The 15,859-nt window shown below is 38.2% G+C and overlaps 1 protein-coding gene across 2 annotated transcripts; it reads right to left on the reverse strand.

The window, feature by feature from the left end:
- Positions 1-165: 165 nt before the first annotated feature.
- On the reverse strand, positions 166-9,678 carry ache (acetylcholinesterase). Of its 2 annotated transcripts, none has more exons than XM_043244322.1 (5): positions 9,416-9,678; positions 4,380-5,858; positions 4,060-4,252; positions 3,732-3,910; positions 166-2,962 (listed from the first exon to the last, which is right to left on the reverse strand). In XM_043244322.1, the coding sequence occupies exons 2-5, from the start codon at positions 5,788-5,790 to the stop codon at positions 2,841-2,843; spliced, it is 1,905 nt and encodes a 634-aa protein (XP_043100257.1). In that variant the 5' UTR covers positions 5,791-5,858; positions 9,416-9,678; the 3' UTR covers positions 166-2,840. The 2 variants fall into 2 exon arrangements, with proteins under 2 accessions (XP_043100257.1, XP_043100258.1); XM_043244323.1 differs by having other exon boundaries at positions 9,517-9,672.
- Between the last annotated feature and the right edge of the window lie 6,181 nt (positions 9,679-15,859).

Genomic DNA, 15,859 nt, shown 5'->3' on the forward strand with positions numbered 1-15,859 from the left:
TTTCCACTCCCCGGTGTGTGTGTGTGTGTGTGTGTGTATAAATAGAAATATTTAAAAAAGAAATGTTAGATGGGCGTATACTGCCCTCTGGTGAACAAAACCATCAACTAGGATCCATGCTCAGATGTATTTTGAATGAGAGAACCACCACACAATCAAAACAGCTTTCCTTTAAGTCAATAACTGTTTATTGAGGTTGCGTTGGAAAGCTTCTGATATGGTGCCCAGAGAGGGCGGATATGACAAATAACACCATGCGGAGGATTTGCACGATGCTGTCACTTTACATGTTTGGCACTAATTTGACACAGCGGGCAATATCTAGACCAAATTAATAATAATTAATAAAAGAACAACAAGAACAACAATAACAGTGATTGCTATTATTATAAGTATGTTGTCAAAGTGCAACAAATGCAGAACATAATATGCTTGTTTAGCCATGTGCAATGTTCTACATACATTTGGGGTAGAATAATGTGGCTTTACAATATAATATTTATAGATTTATAACATTTTATCTTTGTGATAAACTTAAGTTATCCCCAATGGCAACTAATTTACTTGCCTAAATGTCAAAAATTAAGAAACCTATAAAGCCTATGCTAAAGTTGATGAACAGCAAAATGAAAAAACGAAGAAAACAAATATATTAAATAGCGTATGGCACTCTATATTGCTTGGAAGAAATGATTTATAGACAGTTACAATACCTATGATCATTGCTGTCAATTCATGACCACTGTTTTGATCAATCAAGTCAGTGACATTACATGAGCATCAATGCATTCAAATAAATATTACATTGTCAGTGTATCTTGTTATTGCTAACATTAAAATCTATACTGGGGCTATTCTAATGTTTTTATAGCCATAAATGTTTATTAATAACAGACATCAGCACTAATATTGTCAGAGAGGGTAACAGTCGATTTTAAAGCACATAATGCAGAGGAGGGGGTGTTAAGGGCATGCACAAGGGCATCTCATGGAGTGGAAGGAAAAGCAGCTGTCATTCAGACCCATAGACAAACACGCATTATCATACTGTACCCACTTGTCTAGCCAGTACAATATATTATGACATTGTTTAAAGCTAATCTATATTGTTTCCAGTCATATTCAGAGGTTAAATGCTTAGCGCAGACCAATTGTTTTGTGCTGGAAGACCTTCTGTCTTAACAGCACTGAGTCAAATCCCTTCCACAGTGTTAACAGAATGTTATATGAATGGTACTAGACAAGTACACTAGATTTAGTAAAACAGGCTGACAGGAAGTTAATGAGACAGGCATAGAGTAGCATTCACAAATTCGGGACAGTGACAGTGTATATGAGAGAATGATTGATAGTAAAATACAAAATAATGTTTGATCCAGATTCACAGGCAAAATGCAAATATATATATGTATGCAATTCCACACGCATAATGAATAAATACACAAAAATAAAATATTTTTTTTTTTTTTTTAAAGCTAACTAAAAACACTCCACAAGTTCTTTTGATACTTGATGCAATCATGCAAATAATTTAATAATAAAAAAAAATACAACAAATATTACAATAAATATAGAACATAATAGGAGGTGGCTTTTAAAACCCTGTATTATTGTTTGTCCTCACAGCTTCCCCTTGCCTGTGTTTTCCTTCATCATCCTCCCACTGCATCAAAAGGGTGAAGGTAGGGCTGGAGTTAAGATGGCTGACACAGCAGGCAGTCATTTCAAATGAGCACTAAGTAAATTACTCTCCCTCCATTATCCTAATGAGAAGCCTTTCCCATCGAGAGAGGGAGACAGCAAGGGGAAAAAATGATACTGACCCGTTGGCACACAGACAACATTAGTCTTGCTCACCAAGCTCACTTTCTAAACACTCAAATGTACAATGCCCATATTCAATTTGATCTAAGAAGAGGTGAATTCACAAGCGATATTCCACATATAAATGCATATATTGACCCAAGTAGTTGGTATATGGTAAGCACAGACTTTCTCTCTCATACATACACACAAGAAGAGTCATGCTGTGGGCACTAGAATGCATGCAATGTAAGTAGCAATCAAATTAAAAAAATTGTTTTCATATTAGTACACTGACACACACACACACACACACACACACACACACACATAGATTTGCCCACACACAAACAATCCAGAACAGTTAGACAACATACATGAAATTAAATGGCTCCTGATTCCTGCATGATGTATTAGTATATTGAGTTGGACCACAGTCACAAAGCAAAGACAGCAGACAAGTTCACACGATAACTGGGATAAACTAGCACATGAAATATTGAGTAGCTGCGGTAGATACAGAGTGAGGATACATGTACTGTAAAGCAGCCTTTATAAATTTAAGCCTATAAGAAAACAGGATATAAACGAAACAAACAAAAAAAGAATAAAAAAAGTGGGATCCTGAGGACCAGTGTAAATGAGGGTTTCTAGGTTCCAGTGGAACAGACATGCACGCTCAACTGTTTAGAGGTAATATATCTATAACTTTTTTTTCTGGTACATACATTTGATGACCGTAGCACTTGATAATCTCTAATAGCAGCTTTAACTCACCTCCTCTACTTATATATTGGAAGATACCACTTATATATTTTTATCATATAGCATAATTGGTTGATAAGAAAATAATATCTGACACAGGGAGGAACAAAAGTGCAACATTCACAAATTCATTCTCATGCCTGCCTTGAGACAGCAATCAAAGAAAAAGCTTTGGCAACCTTTGCTGTTCTGAAAAAGAGACTATTAAGGGTTATGGTCATCAGTTTTCTCTTTCTTTGTTCAATGCTTTCATATAATTACGTCAGATTTATCTAGAAATCTGTGCAGCGCTCCTGCTTGCTGTAATGGTCGAACTGGCTCTTCCAGTGCATCATGTAGGAGCTCCAGCGATGGAACTCCACTTTCCACTGCCTCTCAACATCATCAATGTTGTCTGGGGAAGAAATACGAAAATACATAAGGAACAAAACAGCAAGAAGTTTGAGAGAAAGGCAAGTCAAAAGTAGATGGCTAAGGATGATTTAAAAAAAAATTAATGATCTATATTCTGTACAGGGAGCTGTAACTACTCAGACACATCACTATAAAGTCACCACCCATTTAAGAAAACAGCTGCCAACAGCCCCCACAGGAGAATCTACAATTTACGAATCTAAGTCACAATAGACAGGCCCGCACAACCCTCCCTGCCCCCACCTAAAAGATCAAGTGTTTAATTGCTTCAAATTCTGGTTCACGTCCAGAGTAATAGTTGGCAAAAAACACTTGTTTAGATTTGGAGCACACAAGACATTTGCACAGACGAGGCATTTCCTTGAGAGAACAGCAAATGGTTTATATTATAACTATTACTGTAAGTTCTTTGAACTTCTTGCCCACAAAGGGGAAACAAAAACTAAAAAAAATCACATAGTAGTAATAATATATATATATATATATATATATATATATATATATATATATATATATATATATATATATATTTTTTTAAGATGATTTAATCTTCTGTTATGTAGACTCCCTATACAAAACAATCATAAATTCCTCTGACCCATCCATAAAACACAAGCCTGCAGTTTCTCAACTTCAGACTAAATTCTAAAGAAAAAAAAATCACCCACAGTTCCTCTATAGTTGTCCATGTTAATAAATATAAAAAATATATTTGCATTACAATGGGATATACCAGTTGGGTTCATTACCTGTAATGTTAAGCAGGCGAGGCAGGAAGCGGTTCCACAGAGCACAAACCTGTGTTCTTAGACCCTTGTGCACCTTAAGTGGCTCTGTGTTTAATCCCACATGCTTTTGGTCAGTAGCTGTATATTGAGGCCAGCGTCTTCGACTGTCCATGGTGCCATCTGTGTTAATGTTGGGATTACTACATGTAGACAGAAAAAAAAGAAGACTTGAAGTTAAATTTCCAGGCATAACTAAAACATTCATTGAGCTAATAGATGAACTGAAGCTTTATATAAAAAATGCAATATGTTCAGTATGTTATTAGGGCTTGTTTGCTAGTTCTCTTACCCGGTACGGGCAAAATTGGCCCAGTATCTCATCATTCGCCGGCTGAGTTTCTCTTCTTCTGCAGTGTAATTGAGTCTTTTATCTAATGGCAGGCCAAATACAAACTCAATCTCATAACCATGGATTACTCCCATCCACTCAGGCCAGGCCAAGTTTGAGGCTCGATGATCAAACAGGTAAAGGTACACAGCACCTAAAGATGAATAGGGGGAGGTACAGATTAAGATACCTTGAGCTATTTAACATTAACTATTTAACAAGTTCCTCTCTTCTTCATCCTAGTGACCCTCCTTTATCCTTTAACATTATAATGAACTTACCATGTGAGTTGCCACTGTTGTAGTTTGTTGGTCCTGAGTTTGTCCAGCCTAGTGTTCCAGGAGCTGCAGCTCCTGGCTGGGAATGGAGGCTAGTGTGCTGAGCGTATGACCTTGCAAAGTGCTGCAGAGGACAGATGACATTTTGATCTCCTACAATATCGTCCATTGCATCTCGGTTCTTCTGGGGGTTGTTCTCATCCATCCAGTCAGTGTACTGAAGGATAACTGCCTCCAAGCCAATCTCGTTAGCATGAGGAACACCCATCTTCACACCTTCAAGGAAGTCTTCTCGAGATATCAAACTCTCATTGTCTTTACTGAATCCCGGCGCACCATACAGCAAGAAGTAAGATCCCTCGTCCTGATTCACACCCAACATTATCTGAGTGTATTTGAAGTTACCAGAGTTAATCATGGCTTCTGGGGTGTCAGGAAAGAAAACACCATCTATGACAGGAACAAAGGAAAAGCGAAACAGGCTGCTATAGGGGAGAACCTGCCACTCCTGATCAATTAGTTCCTGTGGATGCTTGTTCCTCAGGCAATCAACCAGCTCTGTATCATTACCCTCGCTGCAGCCAACAAGTTTGCCCAACAAGGTGGCCCTCCGACGGGCCTCATCAAAGCTAACAGTAGCCCAGGGGGTATTAGGAACACCACTCTGCATTATGGCACGAGTGAAGAAAGGGCGGCTATCTGGTGACAGAACGTGCATCCCAACTGATGCTCCCCCAGCACTTTCTCCAAAAATGGTGACCTGTTTTGGGTTACCGCCGAAGAAGTGGATGTTTTCTTGGACCCATTGGAGGGCCAATCTCTGATCAAGGAGACCTACGTTGCCTGGTGCTTCGGATGAGCCATTGAGGGCGAGGAATCCAAAAGCTCCAACACGATAGTTCATAGACACAACCACTACCTTTTCGGTGTAAGCCAAGAACCGGCCATCATAGACATCAAGAGAGGAAGAGCCACTATAGAAGCCACCACCATATATCCAGACCATTACCGTGAGGTTCTGGGGCCTAGGGGTAGGAGGTACCCAAACATTAAGGTAAAGGCAGTCCTCATTCATCATTCTGTTGGGGTTCCACATCTCGATACCTGGAAAACCTGGGTAAGAGGTGTCTACAAACTGATAGCAGGCATTTGGGTAGTCTCTAGCCTCAAAGATGCCATTCCAAGGTTTTTTGGGCTCTGCTTTCTTGAAACGTCTCTTCCCAATAGGAGGTTCAGCGTATGGGATACCCAAGAAAGCGGTCACATGACTTCGGTCTGGAACAGGCAAGCGAACACCCTGCACACGGCCCAACCTTGTTGCTACTACTAGGTCAGTTTCACTCTGTGCAAGACAGCAGTGGAAGAAGAACATGAGGAGCACAGCAGGCAGAAGGAAAATATCTGAGGTCTTCATGGTGTCTTTTCCTTTGTTGGATGGGAAACTACTGCGATCTCAATGTTCTGAGCCAAGCTCAGTATGACCTATAGATCAAAGACAAAAAAATAATGCAACAAAATACATTTGTGATTCACACATTTAAATAATATGTAAGTAATTTATAATAACTTAGTGTGACTGAAAGAACAATAACACAGATTTCGAGGCCAAACAGGATATAACTATGTGGCCAACCAAAAAGGGACTGATGCATAGAGAAACAGCTGTAGGTTGTTAGATTAATGCTCAATTTGTAAGACCCACAAACACACCTGTGAGGTGGATGTTTATGTTTTACATGTTGTCTGGTTGCTATGCTGACTGGATTAGTTCTGGGGGCACAGTTAGGGATAGGAGCACATGAATTTGACTGCAGCTGTGTGAGTGTCTGTCTAAACATGGCTATTTCTGTTCCCCCTGCCTCCTTTGCCTGTGTGGGGTTCTATTTTTGAGGGTGTCACTTCTCTCTACCAGTCAATCTGCCTCTCTGTCCATCCAGCCCTTTATCTGCTATGCATATGCTACACAAAGCATCACTTAAGTGATCTTGGCAATCCACCTTTACACAGTTAAAAATGACAAGCCAGTATGACTTTGTTTCTTCTTTGCATCACCAAATATTAATCTTTTTGACCATATAGCGAACTTTGGCCATCATTGTATGGAAAAACAGTTCACAGATATTGTAATGAAATACAGGCTCTTCAAGGCACCATCCATGGATTATTAAGTTCTTTTAATAAGGAATTGGTGCCAAATGCATTAACCTAGACTGCTCATTACATAATCTATTGGCTGTTTCAGAGAAACAGATCTTAAAATAACAAGCAAGATTATATTGGACTCAATAGTGAAAAAAGGCTTGAGGGACTGCAATGCAATTCATCAGTCACAGCATCTCAATGGATTTATTAATATCTTAAAAGACAGCTGCATGCCGGAAATGGGGGGCAAGGGTAGCTGTAAGTGGGGATCGGGGATAGGCAGAGGGGGAGAGGCTGGCCAGACTCAAATTAGATTCTGGAATCCATGTATGAAGTTCACTGGGGGGTTTGCTTTCAGCTTGGGATTACACGTTGTTGTGCACACCATCATGTCATTAAACACACAGCTTTCTCTTTGTCTAACTTTCCACTATGAGGTAGGATGATAGCCTGGCTTTTTCAATTTAATGGCAAACATGCTAAACCATAATGCATATATTATGTCCCTCTCGTTCTTTATTTGCTACAATTATTGCCAGCCAACCTTATTCTATCTTAGGTTAAACTCTGTTGCCATGGAAATTAAGAGCCTACACTACCTATTGCATCCTGTCTTATTTGTACCATTGGTCTGTACTTGATTTCACAATTTTTTTTCCCTATCTCTAAGACTGTTGCTTACTTTTCGCGTTAATTAATTAATCCTTTGAAATATATATATATTTGCAATTCAGTAATGTTTTGTTTAGTAATGACCACAAGCGGTTCCAAAAAATGCAGAAAGCCTAGTGTAAACACAGTTACTTTAGATTAGTCAGAATTTCCATCTCTCTAGCAGTGAAAGCAAAGATTTTGAGCAAATTAATGCTACTAGCAAACCTAAATGACGTTCTGTTCATGCTGTCATTTCTTAGCACTCTCAGCATGACATGACCAACAGGCCAAAACATTTCAAAACTGACAGTTTGATGAGCGCCACTGAGAACGATGGAATTTTCCGTTTCGTGGTCTGTCCGTCTAATATTTCATATGAGAGTGCTCAGTAGCGAGCACGTGCCAACACATACACACTTGTGCTCATGCTGTCTTGAAGCCAGCGTTAGAGATGCTATTATTACAATTACAACCACAATATTTTAAGCGCTCAAACAATCCCCCAGTTGATGAGGTAGTGTGCATGCTACAATAGAATGTTAACGTTAATTGCTCTTCTCTGAGGCAGTTGTACGACTATAATTAACTTTTCCCAGCGGAGCACAGCTTCTGAAGTCTAAAAGCTTATCATAACTGCATCAACATCTGAGTCAGAAGTCTCTACGTAATTGTGAGACCAAGTGGGTCATTCTTGTTATGCTGTATATTTTGAGCTGTCTAACTTAAATCAATATGCCTGTGTTGTATTGTAAATATGTCAGACAGACTTCCAGAAATATGCTCCGGTTAAGTTTGAGAAAGCCTTCTGTACTACACTCTTACAGTTGTAAAGGTTTATCTAAAGGGGGTTGTTGCAACTAAGCATAAGCACTGATTAATTGTAGGTTACCTATTTACATAATGGCAAAGGTATAGTTAAGTCATTTCTTAGTGAGAGGGGCATAATTATGTTTTTTTTACCCTTTTTTTAAGCTAAATGTGACATCAATTTGTCACTGTCACTGCCTGGAGGATGATATCATCTCAGCTTTGGTTATATAGATGAAGGGTACCAGCAAAAGACTAACAGATGGAAAGTGATACTAAGGATAAAAACAATACTAATAATAAATATAGCTAATAAAAATGTAGATTCCAGGTATATTTCATTTTGCTCTCTTAATAAACTGCCAGTGCAAATATAAAAAAGGCTAGCTTTGAAATGATCTAAAATCCACTTCTAAGTTCCCATAAATGTGACACTGAGTTATCGTTACAGCTCGGTTAGTATAATACTGTATTTTTAAAAACGGGCTATTATGAGGACATGCACAGCACGAATGACACAATAAGTGTATAAATAAGACAAATACCCGCGACGAACAAACGCAACGGTCCCATTCATCTAGTCTGATATGACTAATATGATCAAATATGATAAAGGCTATGCGAGGGAAACCTGACAAAATCTTATACTTCAAATCACCGTGCTTTGCGGTGAACTTCAATAAACAGAGATCAGAGACGCGCACAATTTGAGCGCTACGCACCAGCGGGATTCAAAGCAAACGAGCGGCCGACCGACTCGAACGAAGAGGTAAAAAACCAGAGGAGACAGGAAGGTTACAAGTAGACAGGTGCTGAAGGTAAACAAGATTTAATTTTAGGGAACCAGGGCCACCGAGTGCGCGTGCGCCGGTATATTTCTCCAGCACGTCTAATTACATCCATTCTTTAGCTCCACAAATATGACCATTAAAGGCACGAGCATCATGTCTTGCATGCTTGTTTATATATCTGTTTCTTTACAATGCACATAATTTCGGCCTTTGTCATGTTTCTAACGTCATGCGTCTCGACGGACTATAAAAACAGAAAATTAATGCAGTGATTCTTATTACAATTATGCAACAAAAATCGGTTCGGCCTGTACAATTACACAAAACCGCTAATGTTTATCATATTCTAACGCTACAAACACTTAAGTATTCGTGTATTACAAAAGCATCAGCAACGTACTGTATATATAAACCATAACACAATTTAATATAATCAGCTGCCTTCATTGGTTGTACATGAAACGAAACGTAAATATGCCCGGAGTAGATGCGCTCCAACACTGACGCCAAATTCACGCATTCTCATCCCATCATCTGCATGTATTATTATTTTTTACAGTGTTGCCTGTTGAACCATTCGGCTGAAGAACATATGAAGCGCGCGAGTAAAACCCCACAGAAGCCGCAAAGATGCCTAAATTGTACCTGGCGATTCCAGTTCACAAGCCGGCTTTGCTTCAGCGCCTCTCCCCCAGGCTCTTCCCCTCCTCTGCCTGTCCTTGAATGAAGAAAGCCAGAATTGTTACCGTGCTGTAGGGCGATAAGCAAAAGCAGGACAACTGGGCTGGGGGTAGCGTGAAGGGAGTGAATTGTAGTCTCGCCTGTCTGATTTTAACGCTGGATCAAGCCTTTGACGAAACTAGGAGAAGAGCCGTACTGCACTGCTGTGTCGGTAGGGGGAGACTCCTTATAATAAGCATAATCGACTAAAAAAACAAAAAAACAAACAAACTGTAGAGTTCTCGCGAGACGACGAACCACTGTTCGTTTTTCAGCCACCCAGCTCTGAAGTGGCTATGTAGGGTACGTCGTTTGCACAGTCGTCAGCATTAGGTGCACTAGTCAGGTCCACTGTATTTCTTGTTTTGTACCGCCATTTAAATCAACACACAGTGTGCAAAACAAATCACACGGTGTATTTTTTAAAATATATATTTAAGTTGTTTTTTCTCCTTGCCATAAAAGACCCAGTACAACTATTACTACACATATCCTAGCAATAATACCTTCATTGGTTCAAATAAGCGCTGATCCATCTTCCTTGGGTTATTTTCCTGCCTTGACGCCACTAACTTTTCACACAACAACATAGAGAATGGCAAGATAAAGTACGTAGCGGTTATTTTATTTCCATTGCTACAATGCTCTGACAGAGGAGGCAGAGGAAAAATTGTCATATCTTCTCATCTACAGAAAAAAAAAAAATCAGATTGCTTCTGGGTCTACTGAATTAGGAGAACACTTCCAGATCTTAAATTAGCTTTGATTTTATCTGAGTGTTGGAGCAAATCTCTTTTGGAGCTCAGCAAACGTGTGTACTTGTCAACATACAGTACATAAAGTCAGCAGGTCCACCTGAGCACGGGGGACTGTTTGACATTAAAAGTGTGGGGGACAAAACCATTTGCAATCCTGTCAATGTATAAATATTGTATTTAAAAAATGTGCATAGACAAAATGTTTTTATTGAATAAAACACGTGTGATAAATACATGTCTGAGTCCTATTGCTATTAGTGTATTACCCCAGGGCACATTCTAGCCTTTAAATGGAGAATTAAAGTGCACCATTTCAAATGCTAATACAGTGTAAATCCATCTTCCTCTCTGTTGGTTCTGCATTCTGTGATTCCTGCCAAATCAGCAGCAGCCATGGCATCCATGTATTTCCAAGCCAAGTAGAGAGGGAAAAAACTGCAGACAGAAAAACGCAGAGAGGGTGGATGGGAAAAAAAGAGCCTTGTCAGAGCAATCAATAAGGGCAGTTAAAAGCATCTGTTTGCTGAGCTCAACCTATTATCTAATTGCTGGCCTACTGGTGATTGCATGGACACATTAATCTCTCTGTCCTGCTCTCATTCCCTCCCTCGATGTACCCCTAATAATTCTGGCCTCATAATTGACTGCTTTAAGTTTCAGCAATTTGTAGACAAAATGCTGATTATGCTTGCAAAGATACTCAAATGTTACACCATTAACTAATCAACTAATTAAGAAATGAGTTTTTATGCAGAAATTAGGAAGTGCATTTATTTAAAACATGTACATGCAAATTGTGCAGATTATGTGAAATGAAGCTGTGCAAAAATGCATGCACTAAATCAGGGATCCTCGAATCTGGCCCACGAGATCCACCTTCCTGCAGAGTTTAGCTCTAACACTAACCAAACACACATCACTAGAAAATCAAGGGGAGGTGAGTTTTATCAAGGCTGGTGCTAAACTCTGCAGTGCAAGATATGAGGAACCCTGCACTAAATCAGTCCTGACTGAGATTATCAACGATAACTGAGATTAATAATAAGGCACAGAAGATTAGTTGTGCTTAATGGTGAAATAAAAAACAGACAAACTAACACAGAGAGCTGATATTCAGAATTGTTCCAGGTTCGCCAACATTCTTTTCTCTGCCACTGTACCCAGACAGTCCAATGTATCATGGAGAGGGACTATTTCAGCAAACTGCTCCCCCACAAGGCCAAAGAGTGGAAACCCATGCACGCAACTGTATATCACTTGCTCACTGATGTATTCTCTGCAGTGAATAGGTGGCGTCAGAATGAAAGTTGATAAAATAGCTGATAAAAACATCAACCCACAAGTGTCCAGTAAATCAGTTTTCGTACAATGAAGTCAAAAGCTGCTTGTTAGTAATAAACAAATCCATCATAAATGTGTTTTCGTCTTCAAACTGCTGGGGTCTCTATCCTTAATATTGCATTCTTCATGTGAATCAAGAGTCTGAATTAGGAAACATGCACAAATCAAACACTGTATAAGTGTTTCAAAAACAGTTCTGAACAAAATTGTCAATGGATTTTAATGTAAGAGGACAAAATTAATGGACCTTTTTATTGCAGGATGTTATTATGTTATTTTGGTTTGAAGTGACATTTTAAATTAAAATGGTTTAATGAATTAGTTTTTTTGTTTGTTTTGTTTTTGCAATTGCATAGCTTTCCGCTTAAGACATAATTGATAACAGTTGCTTTAAATATGCTCAGAATAAAGAACCCACTGCTCACTTTTTTCTCACTCTGACTTTGTTTTTCATGTGTGACACTAAGCAAGGTACTCTAGAGCTCCTCCTGGTGGGAAGCCCACTTGATCTAGATGAGCTGATGAATCAACTTTAAGGTGGGGTAGATTGCAACATCCATAAACTAATGATCTGTATCTTTGTTGTCCCCAAACGCTTCCCATCCCCACCCAACACAACACTGCTAGTGACGTGTTTTTATGTTGTCCATTTTAATTAGCTGTTTTGGTGTCAGGTCAAAGTTTTTTACACCACCTGTCCATAGAGCAGTCTCAATAAATATTCTTTAATTTGAATATATTCTGCCTCAGAAACAATATTATTGTAATTTTAAGACCATTTAATGCCACTGAGTATACAGTGATATTTCAGCAGTGTCAGTGCTGGGCTGTCAGTCATTATGTCAGCAGGGGAGGCAATGGATTGAACATTCTTTCAATGGTTCCTTTAAAAGAAAAAGCACTGATTCCTTCATGAATGAAACACTGTGTTGAAATTAATGCAACACATTTAATATCGTTTTACAAGGCTCAATCGATAATCATTGAATCACATAGATCACACTGAAGCTGATGTTTCACTTCAAAGAGACAAAGTCTATTTAAAGGAAAATCTGTTCACCAAGTGCTACTAAAAATGAATAAGGGAATCCTGAATCTGAAAAACTGCTTACTGAACTCACAATTAAATTACATATTTCAAATGAACTGCTCCATAAATGTTTTTTCTAATGCTCAAATAGGATTTAAAAAGTGTATTTGTCATAACATGCTTAAGACTATGCATGCACATTGGCCGTTCAAGCCTCCAGTTTCTATGAGGACCGGAGCTTCTAAAGACCGCTGCTGAGAACTTCACCAATCAGCGTTTGGCTCTTTCATTTAGAAACTGGGTATGTTCTGCCAAATTGCACATTGCAGTTTCTCCCATTCAAAACTACCTGAGGCTGAGTAAGTGATCACAGAATTGGTTGCATTCTAAATCTTAAATAAACATTAATGAACATCGTAACATATTTTATTTAATGCGTAAATGCACACAACTTTTGCACACAAAAGTTCATCCAAATCTTCGAAAGTTAATCTACTCTCCTGTCTCCTTTCTTTTTTAGACAAAATGTTACGTTATGACTGTTGGGCCAAATTTTATGTTATCATTGGTCAGGTCACCTGTCAATAAAGCTCTTTGCCTCTTTATCTTGAATTTATGTTACATTTTTTACAACCTTTTCTAAAAGCTACGACTTGTACTACGTCGCCACGGCCCTATGTCTGTACCAAGTACTTGAGCAACATCTCACAGTAGCATGTTAGTAGCATGTTATCTGTTGTTGTCTCAAAGTTACAGTATTATGACTTTGGTGTAAACGCAGCATATAACCATCAAATATAATATGGAGACGACGTGAGCTCATTTTATTAACAAATTCAATAATCTTTAACTGACATGACTACCCAGGTAATCTTTAAAAAATCATGTAAAAGACCGAAATCTCATAAAACTGTTCTGACCTCACAAAAAATAAGTCAAGGTTAGTTGACAGTTGGGTGGTTGAAAAATGAATTTGCATTGAAGGAGGGAATGGAGTGCTGCTGTCACGAATGAGCGGTCTGAGGCGTGCGGATCCATGTGCAGGCTTTTATTAAACAAAGGCATGGTCATAACAGGCAGGCGTCAAACAGGGCTAACAGATATATAGGAGGCGAGGCAATAACGAAATCCAGAGACAGGCAGAAGGTCAGGTCAGGCGGCAAACGATCAGAGAATCAGAGAACAGACAGGGTCAAAACCAGAAACTATAATCCACGAACGATCTAACTATGAGACAGGCGAAACAATGCAACCTGCAGGTGAGTGGCTTGCTGCAGTCTTTATAGTCCAGGAACAGGAAGTTAACGCAGAGGGAGTGGATGCAGATCACCCAGAGGTCAGGGCTCCCTCTGCTGGCTTGGTGACAGCTGCCATGCTGCCATATCCTTCATATTAATATTGATATTAATTCTCCCATTATCTTGATTTAAGTAGTAATGCCGTATATATTAGCCAATAGAGATGTAAAAGTGTGTAATTACTATAGTAAGAGTAAATGACTTGCTTTTACAGAGCCATGGTATGAGGCCTGGGTGTCCCCCTAACCCCTTCTCATCTACATGATTAATGGACAGAACTGTGATATTCATGTGTATCGTGTAGATATTAAAGAATCCTGTTTATATATATTTGTATGAACCAAAGTCCATAATAACTTTTATTTCCACCATCACTGGAGATATCAACAGACTAATTTGATATCTTTAAGAATCTTTATATCAGGATACTGAATGGTTTGCTATCTGCAATATGTTAATGGAAAATATCCGTATAATAATGATAAATACTGATTCAATAATACTGATAAAAACTTTGGAATACATTAAATAAAACAGGACTGCAGCATTTAAGATTTTGCGATATCATGTTTTTAAACTGTAACAATTGTCATTTTTGATAGTTTTTCATATCATGATGTCTATTTCTTATTTTAGCCTAAAGAACAATGCAGATGTTTTTGAAATGTTGGTCAGTTACCCAGATATTTTTCAGGTGATGTTTGGTGTGGTTACATTTTATTAGAACAAAGTACAGAGTACACCAACCATACTCAAGGTATCACAGCAAACCTAGATTGTGGTTGTAAATTTTGCATTTGAAACCATAGCAGCAAATCAAACAAAAAGCTAATCTTTCCATCTTCACATAACCAGTGAACGATAAAATGCATGTAGTCACACTATTGTGTAATACATCTTTGAGTGGTGGCCAAAATGATTAGAACACTAATATTTTCACCAGCTAAAAATGACTGTGAGTAATATCCATCTTTTGCTGTTTATGTCAGTAGCAAATATCAGTTACAAACATTCATTTTGCCAGTGAGACTCTTGTTTGTGCAAGTAGTCTGACAACAGCAGATCTCATCATCATCTGGTTTGTTTGGAATGACATGAAGAAGCAGAACAAACTGAGAAAGACTAAATCCAGAATAAACTGTGGCAACATCTCCAAGATGCCATCTTTATGTAGCATTGAGACAAAAATCTAATTATTACAATTAATGGCAAAGTGAATGTTTGGAAATTTAAACTGGCATTTTTTATTGACACACTACAGCAAATAGAAATAACTGACTTGAATCTATCTTTTTGGCTGGTGAAAATACTCGTGTTCTAAATATTTTTGTCACCACTGTATGCCTAACCCATTAACCAGTAATTAAAAAAAAATAGCTGGCCCATTACATCAGACAGGGATTATATGAAATGAGAATGTATTCTTAAAACACTAACAATTCATATGGCACATCTTTTTTTATTATTATTATTTTTCAGTATATATATTATGTTCTAAAAAACACATGCATTGAGTGAGCTTGAATTTACCAAAACCTAAGACAAAGACATGGAAATCATTTCTATGTGAAGCTTTCATGTTTTCTCTGGCTTCCACCATAATTCAAACAAATGGAGGCTAGTGGAACTGGAAACACTAAATTGTCACAGCCAATTTACCCGGATGACATTTGTACTAAAACATTAAATGTGTGTAAAAAAAATAAAAGCTTGGTAGCAATGGTATAAACTTTAGCATCTATCTATCTAGTAACACATACGTTTTGAGGACTATAATGGAGAAAGTTAGATATTCAGACAATGCTAACTTACACAGTAATGTTACGTTCTCAGTCATAAGGCACAAATGGCAAGTGAACACTAATACATGACATACTCACATATTCACTGCATGCATAGATTTCGAAACTGTCACATCTCTGGACTCTTTTTGTTATTGTTT

This window comes from Puntigrus tetrazona, chromosome 7 (assembly GCF_018831695.1).
Source record: "Puntigrus tetrazona isolate hp1 chromosome 7, ASM1883169v1, whole genome shotgun sequence".
Taxonomy (NCBI): domain Eukaryota; kingdom Metazoa; phylum Chordata; class Actinopteri; order Cypriniformes; family Cyprinidae; genus Puntigrus; species Puntigrus tetrazona.

Coding starts and splice junctions, on each gene's coding strand:
- ache (XM_043244322.1), bottom strand. CDS start 5,790: ATGAAGACCTCAGATATTTTCCTTCTGCCTGCTGTGCTCCTCATGTTC. Junction 3,911..4,059: donor GCCAATTTTGCCCGTACCGG/GTAAGAGAACTA, acceptor GTCTACATGTAG/TAATCCCAACATTAACACAG. Junction 2,963..3,731: donor TCGCCTGCTTAACATTACAG/GTAATGAACCCA, acceptor TTTCTTCCCCAG/ACAACATTGATGATGTTGAG.